This window comes from Leuresthes tenuis, unplaced genomic scaffold (genome assembly GCF_036924035.1).
Source record: "Leuresthes tenuis unplaced genomic scaffold, fLeuTen1.0.hap1 SCAF_1, whole genome shotgun sequence".
Lineage (NCBI taxonomy): Eukaryota > Metazoa > Chordata > Actinopteri > Atheriniformes > Atherinopsidae > Leuresthes > Leuresthes tenuis.
In genome coordinates this window covers 13,070,460-13,094,303 of record NW_027325355.1, presented here as the reverse complement: position 1 = coordinate 13,094,303, position 23,844 = coordinate 13,070,460, and the positions used below count along the sequence as shown (strand labels likewise).

Below are 23,844 nucleotides of genomic sequence, written 5' to 3'. Positions count from 1 at the left end.
CCAAGGCCATAGTTCTCAAGTGGAATACTCTCTCTAGGATGGGGATGAGTCCCTGCCTCGGGCGGAGTTTAAGAATCTTGCAATCTTGTTCACAAGTGATGACAGGTTGAAGCAAGAGAGGGACAGACGGATTGTCAGCTGTAATGAGGGCGCTGCTCATCCTTAAAGATAAGATCCCCCAGGAGGAGCTGAAGAGTGTTGCTGGGGAGAGGGATGTCGGCATTTTTCTCTTGTATCTGTTGCCTCCACTTTGTAATAGCAGAACATAGTGGATGAATGGATGAGTGGCACTGACAGACTTTCCACTTCTTAAAAGTGATGCTCAGGCCAAAATCTATTTTGAGAATCACCGTCTATTGGCTTAAAGGCTTAACTCTTTATTTTTCCAGTTTGAGTGTTTTACCCTCAATTTACTTTCTTATATGTATGTATGTATGAATGTATTTTTCATCAATTTACATTTTATTGTGTATATAAGGGCACAGATTAAAAACAGTTGCGCTCTTATGATCTATCTGGATCAGTGTGAGGTTAGGACTCCATAGAGGATTTGTGTTCATAAATACTGAGATGAACAGCATTTCACATGTAGGAAATATATGTAGAAATAGGTTTATTCAAATCTTTATTAATATTTTTCCATATTTTTTGTGTATCTAATCTAGCATTCAAAGAGTTATCGTTTAACTATTTCTTCATTTTGACAAATTGTATCTCACTGAGGGTGATACTGAACACAATCTGACCTGTAATAAAACACGTGTCATTGCCTCAAACATACAATTTTCAAATTGGCACCAAAGGCCTGCTACACAAAGCAAGGCTATTAATAGACTCAAATGATTTTTCCATGTACACACACTTGTACTCGTGGCATGTATGACAAATTTCCTTCTCCTCTTGCTATGAAAAGCAGGAAGAAACTTTTATTAATCGTCCTTCCTTTTGGTGGGGTGAAAGTTGGAAACGCCATCAATCATAGTGTCCTCTGTTAAACTTAAAATGTGGGAAAGGATAAAGTATTGCATGGTTTAACTGCTCCTATATCTACTAGTTAAGATGCAATTTCTGTCCATTTCTTGCAAAACTGATAGAATTTAACAATTTTAACACCAGTGAATTTAACCACCAAAATATAATGTATTTAGTTACTGAGTGATTAATAAATCATTGGTGATTGTTTGATGTATTACAGCGATAGTTTGTTACTATTGATAGCCTTGGGAAAACATAGGAATACATATAGAGGAAAAATTGATAATTAAACGCAAAACTCTGCCCCGTGTGAGGCTCGAACTCACGACCTTCAGATTATGAGACTGACGCGCTGCCTACTGCGCCAACGAGGCACTGAAAAACCCGGAAGGAAGAACACAACAAATATTTGGATGATCAATCAGAACAGACCCATTTTCGTCTCGGCATCAAAGATCGATCACATATTTTTTCTAATCTCTTATTCTTCAGTCAAAAATGGAACCCACGTGAGAAATACTTTTTCTCTGTAAGACAATAATCTAAAACCAAGGGTCAATACGTTTTTGAGAGAACCAAATTCAAAATGCTGTGTCCTTCAAATTGTGTCATTACTACTAATTCGGGACACAATAAAAGATACAGTGTATGAAAATGTAGGCGTTGGATATATCGCGTTAACGATGGATAACGACCCGAGGGCTGTCAAGCCACCAGCAGATGTCGCCACGTCTTAGATCAACTTCTCGTTTTGACTTTATAAATTAATTATGGATTGTCTGATAATACGATCCAATGAACGCTTGAATGAGATGTCCCAGACAGATTTTCTGCACAATACTGTTGCCTTAGACCTTCTAAAGAGGATTCACTCAGTGTCACCTGCTGTTTATCTTCTTTATTGATCTATTTGAAAAAAAGAAGAAGAAGTCATTTAATCCTTAAATTTACATCTAGCTATGTCTATTATAGCAGGTGGAACACATCCTGGTGGCAGGGAAATCAAACATCGAATACCAACCATTTCTGCTGAGTTGTTAGGACCACATACACTCAGCAGGATGTTCCCAAATACATACAAACTCTCTCTGAAGGTTTAAGCAAATACACAGATGCACGTTCTCACAAATGCTGATGAACATTCACTAATTTCATGCAATTTGAAGACTGTTAAGTCAGCACATTATTTACGTACGTATTTTTCAATTTCAATAACTTAAAAACTGAAAAAAGGAGAGGGTATTTTTTCCTTGTGGTTGCCCCATATACAGTCTCTTAGTAATGTCATGGCTGTCATGTTCTGTGTGTTTTCTTTGCCTCCGTTTCTTCTGCCCTGCCATCAGCTTCACTCACATCTCCTGCATTTCTCCCCTCACCTGCACTCGATCACTAATCACCTTCCTCAGTATTTGCCCTTGACGCATGTAGACAATGACAGGTATGTCTATTTTGAGTGGCATGCATTAACTGGAGATTAAATCCGCACATAACTCTACTTGCATCCTGGGTGCATCACCATGGAAACAGGGAAAACTTTTTTTTTTAAATGGTTGGATAGTGTGTTTTGTTCTTATGAGTTGATGAAATGCTCGTCTAATTTGTTGTGTCCATAATGCACACATTTACCACTTGCAATCACATGCTTTTCCGATACATGTGAATTAGCTTTTTATGCCTGTAGGCCAACATGTCTGAACAACGCATTTAGAGTATGATTACACAGATATTTCAATGTAAGCCCAACTAGAAAAAACTAATAGTTGCAAAGCTAAGATGAACAACTAAGCTAAATCCGGTATCCTTAACTTCGCTTCAAGGCTTTGTGCCATTTGTCGAAACTGACGTGCAAGTGCTAGATACGGAAAATGGCAACAGTGTTGTTGCTCCATGTAAAGTTCATTAGCTGCATAATGGTTATGGTAGATTCAGATTTATTCATACATTGTAGTACTATTAAGTTTGCGTATGTATACCTTTGTATCTATGATAAAGTGATAGATGTCGTACATGTGTTTTCAGAAAAATGTTCTCATCTCTGCAAAGTTAATTTCTTCCTTGAAATAATAACTGCCATCAAGGTCATAGATGTACCAGGTTTCCGCTAAGATAAACTCTTCAAGCTGCACACTTATGGTAGTACTTACACAACCTACTACTGGTCAGAATTTTGCTGGCTTTTGTTATATTCTACTGTTTTGGAGCTTTTTTTTTGCATTTCTTCAAGAAAGTAGTGACAGAGAAACTGTGGGTGTGCATCGCTGTTGCATGTATAACATGTATGTGTGAAAATAGCATGGATTCAGAGGTGTGTGTTGGAATTTGATGGGACACATGCCACCATAAGGGCAATGTCTTCTTTGAAGGAATGTGGTTATTGCAGCAGGATTGTGCTAGGGTACAGGGTGATGAATGAACAAGAGGTTATAGAGATACGGTTTGCAGGCAAAGTGATCTGTATTGAAAGTCCGTGAAAAGGGTAAATTCAGTTCAAGCTGGTTAAATGCCACTGGCATCTGATCCAGGAAAATGTCAGCTTTCCTCTGCACTTTGATCAAAATATGTTTAGAACATCACAAGACGAAGGCTCCTCTTTGATATGTTTTATTCCTACAGCTCAGTTGCCATAGTGATACCTGTCAGTAACTCAGGAGAAGAGCTGCTGATTTTTGATGTCTCTCTGGAAGGAGACGACCGACCATGGTCGGCAGGATTTCTGTTCCCTCATGGGAGACTCTCACCTATGGAGCTACATTCTCTCCTGTCAGAGTAGGGAAGAGCACAGGCAGGTGCGAAAAATACTGAAGCTGACCTGTCCTCCTTTAAGGAAGAAAGTAAAGCAAATCACTACTCGTACTTTTATTCAAAGCTTACTCTTTAAAGGATTTGTGTGACTGATCTAATAATGCTTACTCTGACTGATTTGACACACAATGTAATGTATGGCAGGTCTTTTGACTCTACAGAAGAACAGATTATACTTGCGTCATCTGTTTTGAGTGGTGTAAGTCGTTATTTTGTTTTTCTTCTGGGTTTCCTCTTGGTTTTCCTCCTGTTCCTGACTTCCACAACTTTGACGTAAACTTTCACCTGGAGATTTACAGACCAACTCAGCCCCTCATTTATTTTCTGAAACACTTTAGACGGGCACCGACACATTTACAAGTAAATTGAGTCAGTCTCTGATTTAGGTCCTGCCATTGAAGAAACACTAACTGATCTTTTCTGCCAGTGTGTGTTTGTTTTTTTTCCCAACTGAAAGCGGATGACGAGGTTCTGGTAAATACTAGCGTTGATGCTCTTCCTCCTCCAATCAAAACTGGAAATTGCACTCTGAGATAGGATGTTTTTATCTCAGAGACAAAAGGCAGTTCTAGAAACCTGTTTTTATATATAAAAAAAAATCGGTCTAAGCACAGAACCCTGTTGAACTCCATGACTTACTCTGGTGTGTGTGAGGAAGATTCATTTACAAACTAGCATCTATCAGATAAATCTGACTTAAACTAACCTAATGCAGTTCCTTTGATCCCAATATCATGTTGCAGCCTCTGACAGAACGTTGTGATCAATTGTGTCTGTGCTTGCCCTGTTGTATCAAGATGGAATCTCTTTTCTACTGAAACACAGTAGTGTGAATCGGAGCGTTTCAGTAGTCTGTGTAAGAACATTTCTGTATCATTTGTGAGATATTTTGGTGTCATAGGTGTGTACACAGGTTAATTCTGTATAATGTCCCTCATAAGACTTCCCTCTGCATACTCTTTTCTGCCGGCCTGTTTGTTGCAAGAATTCAGAAGTTTGCTTCAGACTTTGAAGTTAAGGCTACTTATACTTGCCAAATTTGAAGTAGACCTGCAAGGTGCAGGTCAAAAACCACAATCTCTTTTAAATGGAGATTTAACCTGAGTTGCGGGTATAAAAAATGGATGATTTGGAGGTTCAACTGAGGTTTCATTTTTTTTGCATTTGCACACACACAAAAAAAGGTTTAATGCCAAATAGCTTTTAAAAGAGTCAATACTTTCTGTAGGATAATCTTGTCCTGATTTAACCTGTAGTATATCTTTCATCTGAGCCTGGTTTAAGGCAGTGTAGTGTCAAGTACGGTGGTGCAGGAAGGGAGGACCCAGATGTAGACTTCTCAAAACGAAAAGGTTTATTGCAAAAGGCAAAAACACACAACGGGCAAAAACAGAAAGCGCGGCAGGGCCGGTTATCATAAATACCTAACTATGAAAAAAGCTAAACAAGACTTTGGATAGATTACAAGACAAAACAAGACTATGAAACAAGGCTACGGTTTAACAAGACTGTGAGGCAAAATAACAGACTTGGCCTTTCGTGGCGTGATCATGAAAGGTTAGTGAGGATTCTGCAAAGACTGAACCTGGAAACTAAATGCTGTGGGGAAGGGATTGGTCATGATGTGCAGCTGTGAAACGGAAAACAGGTGACATGAGTGAACCTAACGTGACAGGGGAAAAAACATGACCTGAAAACATAACAAATGACCTGAAAATAAGAATATTAAAACATAAACTGTGACATGTAGATTCCCCAAAAAGTAGTGAAATGGCCCTCTTTCTTCCTTGACTTGCTGAATCAGACACTGTGACTGACATGCTTCATTATACTGCATTGCACTTGCTTGGAGCTATTGTAGATTATTTGTTTTAATATGACATGGAAATAATGTTAAAGGAACCTCTTCTTCTGTAATTCATGCATCGTAAACAAAGCCCAGTGAATTCGGCAGCATACTCTGTGCACTGAACAGATGCTCCCCCATTATTCCTTCTCGCATTTCCAGCTGCGAGAGGGCATCTGCTGCACATGATCTCTCACTGTGAAATGAAATGTTTGAGCAGCAGCTTCCAAAAATCTCCTTGTTATAGTGGTCTGTCTATGTATTGCTTACTCTCATGCCATAGTAATATCAATTTATTGACCAAAAAATGGCATGAAATGAATAGTACCAGTATGATATGCATTGTCCATTAGTGTGGCAGAAATTACTTTATAGTCTTTATCGAGAAAAAAAAAGTGCTGTTCCCATTTAATTGCCACTGTTACATTAATTCTCTTTGCTTAAAATGAATATTCTTGTCACTTGTTTACTTAATTTTACTTTTATGCAATATAAATATGTAGAATTATCTTAATGTTGAGTCATAATTTACATATTCTCACTTTATTTGCAAATGGCATCCTGCTGAGCAAAGAGAGCGTTCATTTGTCAGCTCCCGTCCTCTGTGGAAGATCTGTAGGGTCCATTAATGAGGTATGCACCAGTAAACTCAATACCTCCCAGCGTTAATGCCATCAGGAAATGACAAGGGTTGTGGTGCCGCTAATAGGCTCTTCCATTATCTGCATTTTAGTCCTCTGCCTTGAGAGCATAAAGCTCGAATGAAACATTTCAAGATAAATTAGAGTGAAAGAATGATTTGGAGAAAGCAAAGGAGTGGGACTCTAAATCAAAGATATTCATCCGTTTGTCATAGAGAACCAAGTGGTGTCCAGGTTTTTCTTCCCTAAAAAAACTGATGCAGGACACTGAGTTGTTTAATAGATAGTCTTCATCAGAAAAAACAGATGATGCACCCAGTGTAATATGATACTTTGTGTATTATGGCCGACTACAGTTTCATAGCCATGCTTGCATTGTAGCAATGGAAACAACTCTGTGTACTAGCTAACCGTCCAACCAACCATTTGATGATTGCAATTAAATTTTGCACAGACACTTAATGTCAATCTCAACAGTCAGATATTGATAACAAACATTTAAGGTTTCTAGAAGATGCATTCTAATGACGTTGATCCTTTAAGTTTCCCTCTGAGTTTTCATATAGGTTGTCATACTATGGATGGATTTACACAAATCTTGGTCCAGCCATTAATGGGGCTTGAATCTTATAGTCCAATGACTGTCGCAATTATCATAATTTTCCCACAAACATCACTTTGTAGTTAGTTTAATTCAGTTAATTTATATAGCGCCAAATCACAACAAATGCACTTCAATAATACAGTCCAATTCAAACCAATTGGAGTTCAATTCATTGTAATCATAATCCAATTAAATAAATACAAAATTAGTCCAATACATACATACAGAGCTAATTCAAAAACAATTTCCTAGCAAAGGAAAACAACAGATGACATTTAAAAGAAAAAAGAATTGAGACAGGATGTTCCCAATTTTGGCAATATTAGAAGGTGAAGGAAGGCAGTTCTATAAACCTGTCAAAGGTTTCTCACTGTAGTACTAGAAGCCAAGGAAATACCATTTAGAATAATTATATAACTAGACAGTTTCTTCCTGAAGCGCTCGAGTCAAAAGATGAGGACTTCAGCTTTTATGTCATGCTGTCTAATAATGTTACCTAATGGAAGCATGTATAAAGTGAAAAGAATCGATCCAATCACAGAACCCTGAGGAACTCTACGACTTACTCTGGTGCGTGAGGAAGATTCTTCGTTTATATGAACAAACTGGAATCTATCAGATAAATATGACTTAAACCAGCCTGATGCAGGTCCTTTAATCCCAATAACACGGTCTCTGTAATAAAATGCTGTGATCAACCATATCAAATGCAGCACTGAGATCCAACAGGAGAGGCACAGACACAAGTCCGCTACCAGAGGCTAAGAGGAGATCCCTGGTAACTTTCACATGTGCTGTTTTCTGTGCTATGATGCACTCTGAATCCTGACTCTAACTCTTCAAATAGATTATTTCTGTGTAACTGATCACAAAGTTGAAATGCAACCTTTTGATGTAAAAGGATTGGATATAGGTCTATAATTAGCTAAGAGTCTTGGATACATTGTAGTTTTTTTTAAGTAAAGGTTTAATTGCAGCAACCTTAAAAGTCTCAGGTACATTGCCTGTCAACAAAGATAGATATAGGGTATGGGCTGGGGCAAGGGTTGTTTGGATGTTTGAATCTCATCTGGGGCCTTTATATGTGGAATTTGGATATTTTCCATGTCCATGTGCATGTGTGGGCTCTCTCCAAATACTTTTAGCTTCCGCTTACAATCCAAAAACATGCATGTTGCATGTATGATCAAATATTGCACACAACAAAAATGCTGAAAAAATTCTAGGTGTACATCAAGACTCGTGTTTTCCTTTCTTTAGTTCAGTTTATGATTTGAGTAGCTCTCCTGGTCAACTTCTGTAAATTCATATCAGGGAAGCATTTGTTTGTCTGTAACCTAATGCCACCTTGTCGCTTAGATTAGAAAATACACTGCAACTGTCCTCTCAAATAATAGAATGCTATCGTGGTCAATTCTGAATAAATTAATCAGTTATTAACTTCTATACACGCTGCCTCTAGAAATTAAATGTGATTAGCTGCCACTGCAAGTCCACAAGGTCACAGCCTTCGCACAATTGTGACACAGTGTGGGAATTAGGGCTCCAGTTAAACCATTATCTAGGTAATTATCTAGGAATAAAGGGTAAGTATGAGGTTTTCCCTCACAGTACCAACACTAGTCCATAAAGATTGCAGTACATCTAAATCAAATGAAAAGAATACTTCAATTATCCCAAAGGGAAATTCTAATTTTACTAGATCTTTTTATTTCAAACACTTTATTTTAAGCTTTTGTAATGAATGGTTCTTACTATTGGCAGGAATAACCTCCTGTCTTGTGTTGCCTTTGAGCTGTAGAAGCCTCTTACTGAAAAAACTCCATTGTTTCAACATTGTAATGTCATCAACTGGTACAGCATTCTTCTTTGCACAATCAGCACCAGGGGCTCCAAAGCGGTCCCCAACATAGAGCCAGCTGTCTTTATCAGATAAGTTTCAGATTAAATCTGAGTCACTGGCTCTGATGCAGCAGCCCCAGCAGATGGCTGCAAAGCAGATTGCACTCTCTATCACAGACTTGTGGAAGATATGCAAAGTCTTCGTGCAGACATCGAACGACCCAAGTTCCCTGCAGAAATACAGTCTGGTCAGTCCTTTTACAAAGACAGCCGCAGTGTTGCATTTCCAGTTCTGTCTGCTGTCCAGGTAAACTCCCAAGTATTTGTATTTCTCAACCAAGTCCACCTCTTCTCCAAGGATGGAGACTGTTTGGCTTATTCTTGGTCCTCCTAAAATCCACAATCATCTATTTTGTTTTGTTTGTGTGCCAGATGAGATGATGATTCCCAAACCATGCCACAAATGCCCCTTTTCCACCAAACCGGTCCCAGGGCTGGTTCGGGGCCAGTGCTGGTGCTGGTTCACAACTCGTTCAACTTGCAAGTCAGCTGAGAACCAGTTTGCTTTTCAATAGCTCGGGGTGCTAAGGGAAGCTACGTCATTACATCACTGTATACGTCAGTTACGTCGCTGCGTTTGCATACAACTTGGCGCAAACATCGAAGCAACAACAACACGAAGAAGAAGAAGAAGAAGAAGAAGAAGCAGCAACAACAACAATAGTGGATGACTTCACGTTTGTACAGCTGCTGCTTCTGGCTTTTTGCTGCTTCATTGGGATCAGAAAATGACAGACCCAATATTTTTGTGTTGATCGACAGGTTTTGAGTGGACGGCGATTACGTTCTTGGAGACGGGTAATAACCTAATAACGTTTTGACTCTTACTTACACTGAATGTGAGATGGTTATGTTAACCTTTGTTATGAGCTGATGTTAGCTGGTGTTATGTCCCTGCTGGAATCGTCACAAATTCACAAACATATTACTGCTACTGTCGATTTTTACCACAGCGGTAGATATGAGCCCTCTTGCGGTCTTGCTATTGTTGTTGGTCTTAACAACTCGGCCCCCCCGCTGAGGTAGCAGTTCTTTCGTCGAGCTCAGCAAAGAGCTGGTGCTACATTGGAACCGTTTTTTCTGGCCCAGTTCTTTGTCAATGGAAACAGAAAACTCAGTTCCAAACTAAGCACTGGACTAAGCCAGAACCAGCCCTGGAACCAATTTGGTGGAAAAGGGTCAAAAGTGGTCGACCAGTAAAGGGACACATAACCCTTTACTCTCAGACTGTGGTCTGTTTGTGAGATAGTCAGTGGGTTTACATGATGGCATTAACTCGATTATAGCTATAGTTGGGTTTTGCTCCTTATCTGAGCAAGGGTAATTATCCTTGGATATATGGCGGTGAATGAATCGAATGACTGGCACAAAGCATGCAATACCGCAGTACGATAGGTAGCGCTGTACCCATTTCAACTATCGCTAATAGAGCCATTTCCAGTTGACGTCTTCACCACCAACAACAACAAAACTAAGGCATTCGAGAAAGATGGCGAACGAAGAGCGAGATGAAGCTATGTCCCTCTACATTTGTGATGGGCTGGTTATGGCACAAACGCGATGCACAACGGCGCATTCTCCATCGCGTTGTTTGTTTCTTTCTGACGGCGGCGACAACAACAGTAATATCGTCTCCGTCAACTTCCGGGTGACGATTGCGGGAAAAAATCTCGAGCATGCGCAGAACGCTCAACCCTATCCTCTGTTGTCTCCAGGCATGTTAAGTAGGCTATCGGATCAAGTTATCTCGAGGTCTTAATTCGATCGCAAGTAACCCGATCTGATTCAATATCTTGTCGGATTAAGCTTGTTACATGATCTGAATAACTCAATCTTATTGTAATTTAGCCATTAATCCGATCCGATTGCCCGCATGTAACCGCACTGAGTGATGTTATCTGTGTTGAGCAGACCATTGGTTAAAGGACAACCTCATTTGGTACACATGCTTTTCTGAAACATCTAAACTGCCAAAGACTTCTTAACAGGCCTGCATTATCACTGAGTGATACAGGTAATTGTGGGGGCATTCTTGGATAATGACATGCAAGGCTGAACTGTATTAAAAGCACTGGGGAAATCAAAGAGCATGATCCTTTGCTGCCTGCTTTGTCCAGATGGAATTGCTTGCATGATTTACATGGTAGAATTAATTGAGGCACATGGACAGGTCTGTCAGTGAGATCATTTTCTTTAAGATTTTCTTGAATCTCTTGATACAAGTCCTCTGAATATCCATCCCCTGTGAATTGGCTGCATCAGAGTAAGTTTTACTGAATACATTTAAAGACATTTGTAATAATTTAGTGTCTGACTGGTTGCAAATATATAGGTATTAGGTAACATTATTAGACAGCATGGCATAAATTTCCATTGTTATGCTGATGATACTCAGCTGTGCTTATTTATGAAACCAGATGAAACCAATAGGTTGGTCAGACTACAAGCCTGTCTTAAAGACATAAAGACCTGGATAACTCAGAACTGTCTGCTTTTAAATTCAGACAAAACTGAAGTTGTTCTCTTTGGACCTGAGTGCTTCAGGGAGAAATTGTCTAGTTATATAGTTACTCTAGGTGGTATTTCCTTGGCTTCTAGTTCTACAGTGAGGAACCTTGGAGTTATTTTTGACCAGAATGTATCATTTGACGCACATATAAAACTGGTTTCGAGGACTACCTTCTTTCACCTTCGTAATATTGCTAAAATCAGGAACATCCTGTCTCAGGGTGACGCAGAGAAACTAGTTCATGCATTTGTTACTTCAAGATTGGACTACTGTAATTCCTTATTATTGGGCTGTCAGACATATTCTCTGAAAAGCCTCCAGCTGATCCAAAATGCTGCAGCCAGAGTTCTGATGAGAACTAATAGGAGAGATCATGTTTCTCCAGTTTTAGCTTCTCTTCATTGGCTCCCTGTTAAATTCAGAATAGAATTTAAGATTCTTCTCTTCACATATAAAGCTCTTAATGACCGAGCTCCATCATATCTTAAAGATCTCATTGTAAGGTATTTTCCTAACACTTAGGAACTTCGCACTTCGCTCCCAAACTGCAGGTTTACTTGTTGTTCCCAGAGTTTCTAAAAGTAGAATGGGAGGTAGAGCCTTCAGTTATCAGGCCCCTCTCTTCTGGAATAATCTGCCATTAAATGTCCAGGAAGCAGACACCCTTTCCACTTTTAAGATTAGGCTTAAAACTTTCCTTTTTGATAAAGCTTATAGTTAGGGATGGCTCAGGTAATCCTGAAACATCCCATAGTTAAGCTGCTATAGGCTTAGACTGCTGGGGGACCTCATCTGTCACATCTTTCCTCACTTTGCCAGTTAGCTGGCCCATAATGATGTCAGAAGTTTTCCATCCTCTGATTGGATGGTCAGAGCAAAGCTATCACAGGCAGGTTTTGCTAGCAAAACACCTCCTTAGGATCTGAGTGACATTAATACATTGGATTTTTAACAATGTACAGTTCAATGGATGACTGAGAAGGAGAAACTGATTTGGTATCAAAACTTCTCAAAATTTCTTTTTCAAGGCAGACTTTTCAAGAAAAGCTTAACATTGTGCAGAGAGGTTGGTAATAACTTAACAATTTTATATACTGTATAATATGATAATAACAATAAAAATAGTAGTCGCTCTCAATATGCGAAATGCCTCTCATAATTCATTGTACAATTGTACAAGGAATGATACAACAGGATATTCACCACATGAGCTGATGTAAAATCAGAGCTACTGAGTTAGTTGAAGGAGGCAGAGTCTTATTATGATATGTCATCATGAATTGGCAGACAAGTGGGAGCAGTCTTCTCATATTGTTGTGAAGCAGATTGACGGCAGTTTATGTCTTTAAGCCAGAGAATGGCAGTGGCCCACATCACACCCTTCATAGAGAAATGCTATTGCCCTGTGGGTTTCTGCCTGTTGAGAAAACTCCGGAGCAAGGACCACAGCTCGGCAAAGCAAAGAAGATGACTTTGAGAAGCAGTAAATTCAGGAATCCAATAATGGGATCCACTGACTCAGATGATGACTCTGGAGATGAAGAACAGGAAAGGTAATCCTTTGGATGACCCCCACAGTTCACTACATGGGGCCCTTATGTGCAGGAGATAGAAACACGCAATTGAGACTTCTGTTAATCTCACTAAATCCTGAGAATGCTGAATTCAGTATGCAACATTCACCAGAGACCACAGTCTGATCAGATAACTTATGACCAATCAACAAAACCTCATGGGTTGGTAACAGAGCCAAGTGGTGCTCTGGATCAGCCTTCTGCTAAATCAAAGGATTAGATCACTAGTCATGTTTCCATCTAAAAGTGATTCGAATCTTTGGGAAATGCGCATTAAAATAAATTTGAATCATGTGTGTTTTCATCAAAAGTACGAACTTTGGTGAAAACTACTAACTCGCGCGAGTTTTCTAACTCTGCCATGTATCACTGCTTCAGACTTTTCCATTTATTTCTCAATGGTTTATCAAACCCCCGGCAACACATTTCCACACGGAGCTCTTGATATATCCTCGCATTTCTCTGGTGTTTACTGTCAAGGATAGCGGTTATAAAAACGCCACAACTTCTTCGTCCACACAAACCTTCCGTTGTCCGCCATGTTTGTTGTCTTTTGGGTGCCCTTTCACCCCAAGCAGTTGGGGTGAAAGTGCACTACGTCAGATTAGATGAAAACACAGCTGTTTCCATCCCTTTCGAATCAACCTAAACCCGGCGCTAGCGAGCGTATTTTCATTTGTGCGAATCAGGGGATTTTAATTCGAATTATGGCTTTTCCATCATGATTTTCCGATGCGATACTTCTCGATGTGCACCTAATCAGACTGATGGAAACGCACCTATTGTGAGTATTCCACAGTGGGACCTGTCACTTGGATAAGAGTGGAAGATCTCCTCAAATACTAAAGAAGATGAGACCTCTCACTTGAACCATAACTATCACCCTGCCCCCCTAAGACCCTAAGGAGGATGCAAATGTTATTCCCGAGAGCGAAACAAGTGAACCTTTCAACAGGGACAGCGCTCCTCCACAAAAGATCACCTGTCATAAACTAGGAAAACCCCTTACTTCTTGTCCTTAGCTCACTTTTTAAAAGCCTGCAAGATATTTTCACTGAAGCCCTTTACGCTTGGTTGTTTGAAGTGGAATCTAATTATTCTTGTGGCAATTCTGTCTGAACATGGACATGTGTGTATCTATACTTTTATCTTTATGTATGAGTGTGTGTGAGAGAATGAGAGCGCTTACACCTATAAAAATTCCCCTCGGTGGACATGACAGAAGAGCCTAAAAAGTCAGCTTTGATACATCAAAAAGCCTTTGTGTGAGACGGTGTAACACTTTTCATGCTGATGGTGACTGTAGAAGTTATGATTCTGTGTTCATCTGAGAGTTTGACGAAGCAGTTTTTACTTATATGTTTGTCAGATTCAGTTGAATTCTGTGTGGTTCCATTTGGTGACTTGACACACTGTGAGTAGATAACATCTTGGTGTGTTTGCTTTAATTGAAGAGTGTTGCAACAGTCTTTGAAGATTTTTCTTTGACTGATGGTTATGTGCATGTATCTTGCTGAATGGCAAACGGGTGCTATTTGTATATTTACCACAGTGTGTGTTGTGTTTTCATTTCTCATGAAATCATCCTTCCCCGAGCTTTCAGCACCTGTGTCTTGTCTCCCGTGTCGATGGAAATAGATAGAGAGCTGAAAAAGCTCTGCAGCAGGATATGAAATATGCTAATGAACCAAAGTAATAAAAAAAAACTTAATTACGCATGCAGGAGAAAGCAAATGTAAAACTTTACAAAGGATTTTGTGTTTTTTCTACATTCAACATTAAATTAAAACGATCAAATACTTGCTGGGGGCAGCATATATTGGCTATGAGAAATTATGCTCATGTCAAGATAATCTGAGCTGTGTTAAGACATCACTCATAAAAACCCACACAGTCTTTCTTAAAGAGCTGCTCGCAGAGACCCTTATTTTAAAAAAAAATTCTCAGATTTTATATTTCTACATAAAAGGAGTCTACATAAAAAAACCACCATGCATCATACTAAGGAGAAATATGCAAATAGTAAGCATTTCTGTAGCTTCCCGGCTAAATACATGTTTTTGCATGTGCATGAACAAGCTATAACCTTCTCCAAACTCAATCCCCTCAATCAACTGGAGATAGATAAAAAGAAATCTATTTAAACTCAGCTTTTTAGATCCTGCATGGCGTATCTTTTCTAAGTTAGACGTCCGAAATGCTTATCACCTTCTCAGTATCAGAGAAGGAGATGAATGGAAGACACATTTCTAATATCTGGTCAAGCCTTTGAGACTAACGCCCCGGATCTTTTCCAATCACTAATCAATGATGTCCTCCGCGACTACCTAAACCAGTTTGTTTTCAAATTTCTCCTCATTTTCTCTTCATGACAAGAGGAACGCAACAGTCACGTTTGTCTAGTCCTACGGCGGCGCCTTTTGGAAAACAAACTGTGAAAGCTTGAGGCGGACCCCCAAAAGATCAAAGCGGTAGCAGAGTGGCCAACGCCCAATTCCCGTAAACAGTTGCAACATTTCCTGGGATTTGCACATTTCTACTGGCGGTTTATCGAGGGTTACACCAGCATTTTGGCCCATCTCATCAACTTAACATCCACCTCGGTTACTTTTCAATGGTCCAGAGAAGCTGAAGCAACCTGAAGCAGAGTTAAAGTCACTTTTTGTGTCTTGACCTAAGTCGACTCTTCCAAACAGTTTATTGTGGAGTTTGATGCATCTGGTCTGAGGGTAGGAGTTGTTTTGTCCCAACGTTCAGACTCAAATCAGAAAACCCTGTGCTTTTTATTATCAATGTTTAACCCCTGCTGAACAGAATTACGATGTGGGAAATTGGGAATCACTTGCTATCAAATTAGCATTGTCACCACCACGCAAGGCATTTAGAAAATACGGCATCCAGCGGAACAGCCTCTCAGTCATCATCTTATGAAAATGGTTCCGGTTCAAATGCAATTGATAGTACAAAAGATCCAGTCTATAGGCATGGATCCTGTACCAACAAAGCACTTTATGTTTATGTTTTTGCACTTAGCAGGCGCTTTTATCCAAAGCAACTTACAAATGAGGATATAACATTGTAGCTAACATCAAAGCTAACAATAAGCTACATAGAAGGAAACCACTAGTCAGGCTCTGTAAGAGGTGACAGAGCAGAGATAGAGTGCAGGCATAGAAGGAAGTGCAGAAAGAGAAAGTGCAGTAGTGTGGGTAGGGAACTGGAGGGTAAGTGCTAGGATAGGAGATGCTCTCTGAAGAGCTGGGTCTTCAAGAGTATCTTGAGTATCTTGAAGACAGACAGGGACTCCCCTGTTCTTGTAGCACTTGGTAGGTCATTCCACCATCGTGGAACAACACATGAAAAGAGTTTGGATTGTCTTAGGCGTGGTGTAGGCGCTGCTAGACGACAACCCTTTGACGACCAGAGTGACCGAGTTGTGACGTAAGCCTTTGCGAGAGCATTCAAGTAGATGGGAGCCCTTCCATTAAGGACTTTGTAGGCTAACATCAGTGACCTGAAGTCAATGGTGGAGTTTGCTCTCTGATTTAATTTGAATCACATCTTTCAGCAAGTGAAAGGATAAACCATGTTGACATTTTGGCATTGGAAATAACCCCAGATAATCATGTAGAGTAATCATTTTTAAATCATTTTCACCTTAACATGTATTTTTTGGTTTGTTTGTTTGGATATACTCATGAACACGACTACTACATATGTTAGTGGGCTTTTATGTAAATATAGAACTTATCTATCAATATCTGTATTTATATGTATACCACAAAACAGGGCTGAAAACTCCAGCCACGACCCTTTTTATGATGAAGAGATGACCATCTCTGCTGAGGTAACCAATGAGTCTACATAAGTGGTACAGTAAGCTCACAAAGACTGTAAATTCAACTTTTGAATATGCTTATATTTTCCACTCTGAATGCCAATAAGATATATGTCAAATATTGACTATGTCCATGGATAAATTTGTGTGTCCAGTAAATGCTTATACCTTTTTTTTAATCTTATGTCATTTAACAGAATTACTCTCAGAATGATTTCAAATTTCTACAATAATTGAACTAATAAATTGTTGTCTTGTCGTTTCTTTTTTTGAGAAGCGTTTTGCTGTTAAGGTTTGAATAAATCTTAATTTAATCATCAGTAGGTCCTTTCATTATGACGTCTATCAGTGTCTCTTTCACCTGTCTTTTGCACCCTTCCTTTTTTCTGTTTTTTCTCTCTCCTCATCATCCCTTATTATCGTCCCAAGGCCATCTTTTCTTTTCATCTTTCTCCCCATCCCTCCTTACTTTCTCACAAGAAAAAACATATGGATGGCTCTGTCTCCTTGAACCCGCGCAGTTCAGCTTTCTTGGCCTTCCTGCTGTTATTTCTCTTTGTCTCACTATCTCATCTCTTGCTTTGTCATTAGCATGCAGAGGAAACATTAATATTCTTCCATGTGCCTCCCATTTTTCCCCTGCGGTGTCTCCTCTGCTCTTTACATCTACCTGCACAATAAAAGATGTCCTTAATATTTGATTGATCAATAAATCTCACACTTTTTTTCTGAAGCTAATTGTGAATTGTAAAGGAATTATGTGTCATGGTCTGGAGTTTTTTAGAGTTTCATTTAGCTCTTTCTTACCTTGTTTTAGTGTGTTCTTCTGTTTTTTTTTTCATGTTCTTTATTCTATTGCCACAACTGTTTAATTTACATTACTATCCCCCACTTCTTGATGAAGAAGCTTATGCCCTTCAGTGTTGCATATCTTCTGTGAGTCTGTGATGGAGAGTGCAATTTGCTTTGTAGCCATATTTTGGAACAGCAGCATCAGAGCCAGTAAATCAAAGTAGCCGAACATACTGATAAATAGAGCTGACTATGTGCTGCAGACTGCTCTAGAGCCCCTCGAGATGACTATGCTGAGAATACTGTTGCGAAAGCGGCTCAACATAATGGACAATGCTGCACACCCTCTGAATAACACTGTGATCCATGATGTGTGTTCAGCATAAAGGCTTCCTCAGCTCCATTGCAACGACGAACACCACAGGAGGTCGTTCCTGCCTACAGCAATAACTCTGCACAAACACTTAATGACTAATAACTTTTTATTCTTCATATCAGAAAAATGATTTACCATTTTTGAATCATTTATGCATCAATAAACTCAGTTACACAAAGCACAACATTTGCACAACATCTGCAGTTGCAATACGTGTAAATGAACTGTTGTATGTCATGACGCTGTAATCTTCCCATAAACATGCCCATGTGGCGTTTGTTCACGAGGGCCAATAATTATGGATAAAGAATAGGCGACCTCTAGTGGTTGGGTGGGCGAGCACTACATGTAATGTTGTTTTGTCCAATGTTACTGGCCCACTTTGACCTCACTTTCCAAGCAAGCATTGCACTTTTTCGGTGTATTTTGTCTTGTTTCCGAATCATGTGATTGGATGAAAATCCAATGGATAGATGGATAGATAGATAGATAGATAGATAGATAGATAGATAGATAGATAGATAGATAGATAGATAGATAGATAGATAGATAGATAGATAGATAGATAGATAGATAGATAGATAGACGGCTAGATAGATAGATAGATAGATAGATAGATAGATAGATAGATAGATAGATAGATAGATAGATAGATAGATAGATAGATAGATAGATAGATAGATAGATATGTACCTGCTTAAGGATTATTTTCAATTTATTCTTAACATATGTACTAATGATTTGTTTAAATAATCAAATAAGATAATCACTCAATTTCATTGGTTTGATTTTGTGCTCGTACGCGCAAAATTTTCTCTGACATTTTCAAAAGCATTTTGAAATAATCCTTGGCCGCTGATCAAGTGTGGGGCGGCTGCGGCTCACGGAGACTGTGGCTGAGTCTGATCAGAGAAAAAGCACTGCGTGTAGCCTGTAGCACCGTATAGATCAGTGCTGTGGGGATTCGTTATGTGAAAGTACTTTGGGTGGTGGAGAGTAAAAGAAAAGCACTGCCAGTCCACTGAGTATCTATTAAGATACTTTTATCCAAGGGGTCAGTGGAGACCAAAGCTGAACTCATCCTGCAAAATGAGGATTGGACTAAGATTCTTCTCCATCTCTTTCTCGCCCTCTCTAGGACCCTGCTGTACCTGCTCGTTTAGTAGAGCCTTGACGTCAGTGCTAAACAGTGGAGGTCTCCGGTGCTCGGCAGCAACGGTGCCAGTAGGCACAGCGTCCGTCCAGCGTGTAACGCACGCAGCTGCCGCAGCAGCCACAACAACTCACAGCTCCGACGACTCTCCGCCCGAATTTCACGCGCATCCGCGAGGGGAAAGGATACGCCAAACACTTCCACACTAATTTGGGTTCCGAGCCCCTCTTCGCTTCTTCAACCCCACCATGTCCTCCGCTGTCACCGAGACGGAGGAGTCGGCTCACAGTTCCCTGCTGACGCCGCTGAAGCTGGTCGGGCTGGTGTGCGTCTTCCTGGCGCTCTGCCTGGACATAGGAGCCGTTATGAGCCCGGCGTGGGTGACTGCCGATGACCAGTACTATCTTTCCCTGTGGGAGTCCTGCTGGAAGCCGGCGAGCATCGACAGCTGGCAGTGCAGCAGCACGCTGGGCTCAGGTAAATTGGACGCGGTCGGGAGAAACTCACAATGCTTGGGCGTAAAGAAAATCAAAACAAGCGCTTCATCCATTCCGCAAAGTAGCCGACTCCTCTGTTAGTATTATCTCAGGGCATGTTATCTCATCTATCACATGGTTGGTACCTTCTATGATGCATTTAGTTTTTTTTTTTTAAATTTATCAAAGAACAATGGCTTGTTCAAACGAACAGTCAAAAATCGTGGTGAAGCTGATCATAATGAAGATGACTTCTCTGCATCCATACTGTAATAGAAACAGTATTCAAGCCATGGAAAGACATTGTCCTGCCGATTTTTTTTGTTTTTCTTACCTCCCACTGTCTGTCTAACCATAGCAAAGCCTCAGCCCCTTAGTCTCTGCAAACCTGCGACTGTATTGGGACCTCTAAATTAATAATTGTTGAGCTGAAATGAGAGACTATGGTCAGGCAGCTCTATCATACTGAAAATAATTTGGGGTTATTTTATCTCCTTCCTTTTCTAAAAGCAAAATAGATCTCAAATGAAAGGTTAAAAGCCAAGTTTGACTGGTGCAAGCAATATATCTGCACAGCAGCCTTTTGTTCACCCTGGAAATGGTGAAGATTTTGAAAACATAAAGCGTGTCACACCCTTAATCAGATGTTAATGGCTGTCTAAGGTGTCTGTCTGCTACTGGATGAGTGCTAAATGGTCCACTCTTATATGGGGACCATCTCAATATGTCTTTGAAGTAGTCAAAAAAAATTTTTGGCATATTTTAGGCAGCATGCCAAAAGTTTCCTCCGTTGTCCGATGAGAGGATTTTCATGTTTTCGAACCTTTTTAATGTAGTTTGCTGAATTATATGTGGGTCTTATATTTGCCAGCTGCAACGAAGATATTTTAAAGATGCCACCTTTAACTTTGGGCAACTGTGACTGGCATTTTCGGTCATTGTGGGAACATTAATAATGAATAATAATGTGTCTGTGCCACAACTTATTTTCACCATCCAATCATTGATGCTGCAAAACTAACATCACCATGATGCTGCAGAAAAGCTAGTTTTAAGAGTGTTGCTTAATTTATTTATTTCTCAATGACACAACAGAGAGAAGGTATAGGCTCACTGCTTCATCCTTTGTGACTCTTATTTTTAATCATCCTCCCCTTTCTTTTGTCTAGACAACAGTTTTGTTGTTGCATCCAGTGTAGTATCTCAGTTTGTGGCACAGGGTTGATGTTAAATTGGTTTCCAGGGTAACAAGAGTTCACGGGCACTTCTTTAGAGGTGAAAGTGATAACGAAAAACTCTCAATGGTCGCTGACATAACTTGAAACTGACAAAAGTAACGATAAATAAAAATGTGCTGAAAATGAACCAATGGAAAAAAAAACAGACATTGCTTTTGAATTGTGGTTCAACAGAATAATTTAAAAAAAAAGCTAATGAAACAGGCCTGGACTAAAATGATGGTGCTCTCAACTTAATACTTTGTTGCACAACCTTTTGAGGCAATCAAATGATTTCTGTAACTGTCAATGAGACTTCTGCACCTGTCCACAGGTATTTTGGCCCACTCCTCGTGAGCTAACTGCTCCTGTGTTGAAGGGTGCCTTCTCCAGACAGCATGTTTTAGCTCCTTCCACAGATGTTCAATAGGACTAAGATTAAGACTCACAGAAGGCCACTTCAGAATAGTCCCAATTTTTTGCTCTTAGCCATTCTTGGCTGTTTTTTAGGTGTGTGTTTTGGGTCATAATCCTGTTGGAAGACCAGTGACCTGCGACTGAGAACAAGCTTTCTGACACTAGGCAACACATTTCTCTCCAGAATTTCTTGATAGTCTTGAGGTTTCATTGTACCCTGCACAGATTCAAGACACCCTGTAGCAGAGCAGCCCCAGAACATAACCGAGCCTCCTCCATGATTCACAGTAGAAACAGTGTTCTTTTCTTGGTATGCTTCATTTTTGTGTCTGTGAACATGGAGCTGGTCAACGTGCCTTGTGAAAAAGCTCCAGTTTTGTCTCATCTGTCCAAAGGACTTTCTCCTAGAAGCGTTCTATCTCGCTTTTTTATGATATGCTTTCAGCAGTGGTGTCCTCCTTGGGCGTCTCCCATGAAGTCCACTTTGGCTCATACAACGACGGATGGTGCAATCTGACACTGATGTGCCTTGACCTTGGAGTTCACCTTTAATTTCTTTGGAAGTTGTTCTGGGCTCTATGGTTACCATTGGCATTATCTGTCTATTCATTTTATAATCAATTTTCCTCCTGCGACCATGTCAAAGGAGGTTGGCTACAGTGCCATGGACCTTAAACTTCTGAATAAAAACTGTATACACAGCAACATCAAGTTGCTTAGAGATGGTCTTATAGCCTTTATCTTTATCATCTCTATTTATCTTTACTACTTGTTACCCTTTAAATAGGCAGACTGACTGATCACAAGTTTGAGGACACCTGGGATGCTAATTAGAGGACACACCTTAGGTTAACATGTCCCTATGGTCAAATTATTTTCAATCTTTTCTCAGGCTTCCATAATTTTTGTCCAGGCCTGTTTCATTAGTTTGTTTCTCGTTCATTAACAGAGGTACTAACAATTTTGTCCATGTGTGCATACACTGAGACTCAAGGATCCCGATTTAATGAAAGGACAATACAAGGAAGAATAAAAAGTGTCAATCTCTTCAATGTAAGTCAACTATATCTGTGGGTGCAATGAGATCACGATTGTGTGCGTGAATTTTTGTGGCATTCGTCACAAAAGTTTATTTTTGTGGCATTTGCCCGTGTGTGTCTAGGTCAGTGAGTTTTCATACTGTGTTTAAGTGTAACAGAAGTACAAGCAAGGTGTCTGTATGTCAGTGCACAAATTGGTGTGTTACTTTGTGACTGTCTGTAAGAGGCTACCATGTTGTGCTGACCTATTTCTGGACATTCTCCTTTGAAGCCCAGCTGAATTTTTCATGTCACACTCTGATTACTCTGTTGTTGCACCTCCGTTCCGTCTCTCTCAAGACCTGGGAACACTACCTGTGCGCAGTTTTATTTCTTTGCTTTTCAAGCATACCTTTAGACTCCAGGCAGGATTCCCTAATTAGGTGTCTCGGCATGGTGGATATATGTAGTTCGTGGCTCATGTGTGTGCGAGTCGTACCAACACACACACTTTGATCTTAAAAATGAATCCCTCTCTGCTTGAGCCAGCTGCCTTGGTTTCCAAATTTAGATAATATTTTTCGTTCACGAATGACAAAGTTTATGTAGTAATTGGTAATTGAACTGATTGCTACAGGAAAATGCTATGATTACCACCTCTGCTTTGCAAGGTAGAGCTACAAAATATGTAGGCAAGGTTGCTTGTGGGCTTTTGTCATTGGTGTGTGAATGTCTTTACGATAGAGACTAAAGCACTGCATAGCCTGTTAGACACTATGGACTAGCAAGAGCTGTATGAGTATATGAATGAATGGGTGAATGTGGCTTGATGCGTAAATGGTCACTTTGAGGGGTCAGGAATGCTAGGAAAGCACTATATAAATAGACTCCATCCTCTATTTACTATTTAGAAGGGTGCAGAAGTGCAATGATTTTATACCCTTGATATTTACAGATCAAGGATATAAAGAGAGTTATTGGGAGCGTAAAGATTATATGGACATAGGTAATAATATCTGTCAGTATATAACCTGTCATTTAGTCACACACACTTTGGTCACAGTAGCACTTCAGATGATGAATTTTGATTAACTGATACATTTTGATATTAATGGTCATGATTTATGAGGACATATTCACTTTCTATGACGTAAACATTTTATAAATGGTCTTTAAAACATCAATGCCTGTGTAGACACATCATGCTTTCTGTAAACTATGTACGTAAGTTTGTCCAGCACCTAAAAATTGATTCGTAGATGTGAATGCTTTTTCTACATTTTTGACAAAATCCATTTAGCATTAAGTTCAACTTTGGTAGACATTGCCAAATTTACTAATAACCAACAAACTACACGATTAAGGAAAACATTTTTAATACTAAATTAAAGCAATTAATAAGGGATGCACCAATACCAGTATCGGTATCAGTATCGGTATTGGTGCCAGTATCGGTACCAGTATCGTATCGGTACCGATAATATGAGTATACTCAGTATTCATTAAAGTGTTGTGATACTACAGAACCGATACCAGTGTGACAGGAGCTTAATTTTCCTGCCATGTGTTTGTGAAAGTTAAAATATTAAAACAATATGTTGCACTAAGAGTAGTTTTATATTACTAAAAGGCACAAAGTGCAGTTGTATTTGGGTTGAATATGCCAAATAAGTAATAACTGTAATGGCCTTGATTAAAAGGTA

At 39.7% G+C, this 23,844-nt stretch overlaps 1 protein-coding gene and 1 non-coding gene across 2 annotated transcripts in view; one reads left to right on the top strand and one right to left on the bottom strand.

The window, feature by feature from the left end:
* Window positions 1-1,276: 1,276 nt before the first annotated feature.
* trnam-cau (transfer RNA methionine (anticodon CAU)) lies at window positions 1,277-1,349 on the bottom strand. The gene has a single exon. It is a non-coding gene; the product is annotated as a tRNA-Met (tRNA).
* Window positions 1,350-19,205: 17,856 nt separating this feature from the next.
* The window catches only part of LOC140269872 (transmembrane protein 47-like), a 30,705-nt gene continuing 26,066 nt past the window's right edge, over window positions 19,206-23,844 (top strand). Inside the window, exon 1 of the mRNA XM_072365258.1 lies at window positions 19,206-19,489. Coding sequence (XP_072221359.1) covers window positions 19,261-19,489 — 229 coding nt within the window. The 5' untranslated portion in view covers window positions 19,206-19,260. The remainder of the gene's footprint in view (window positions 19,490-23,844) is intronic.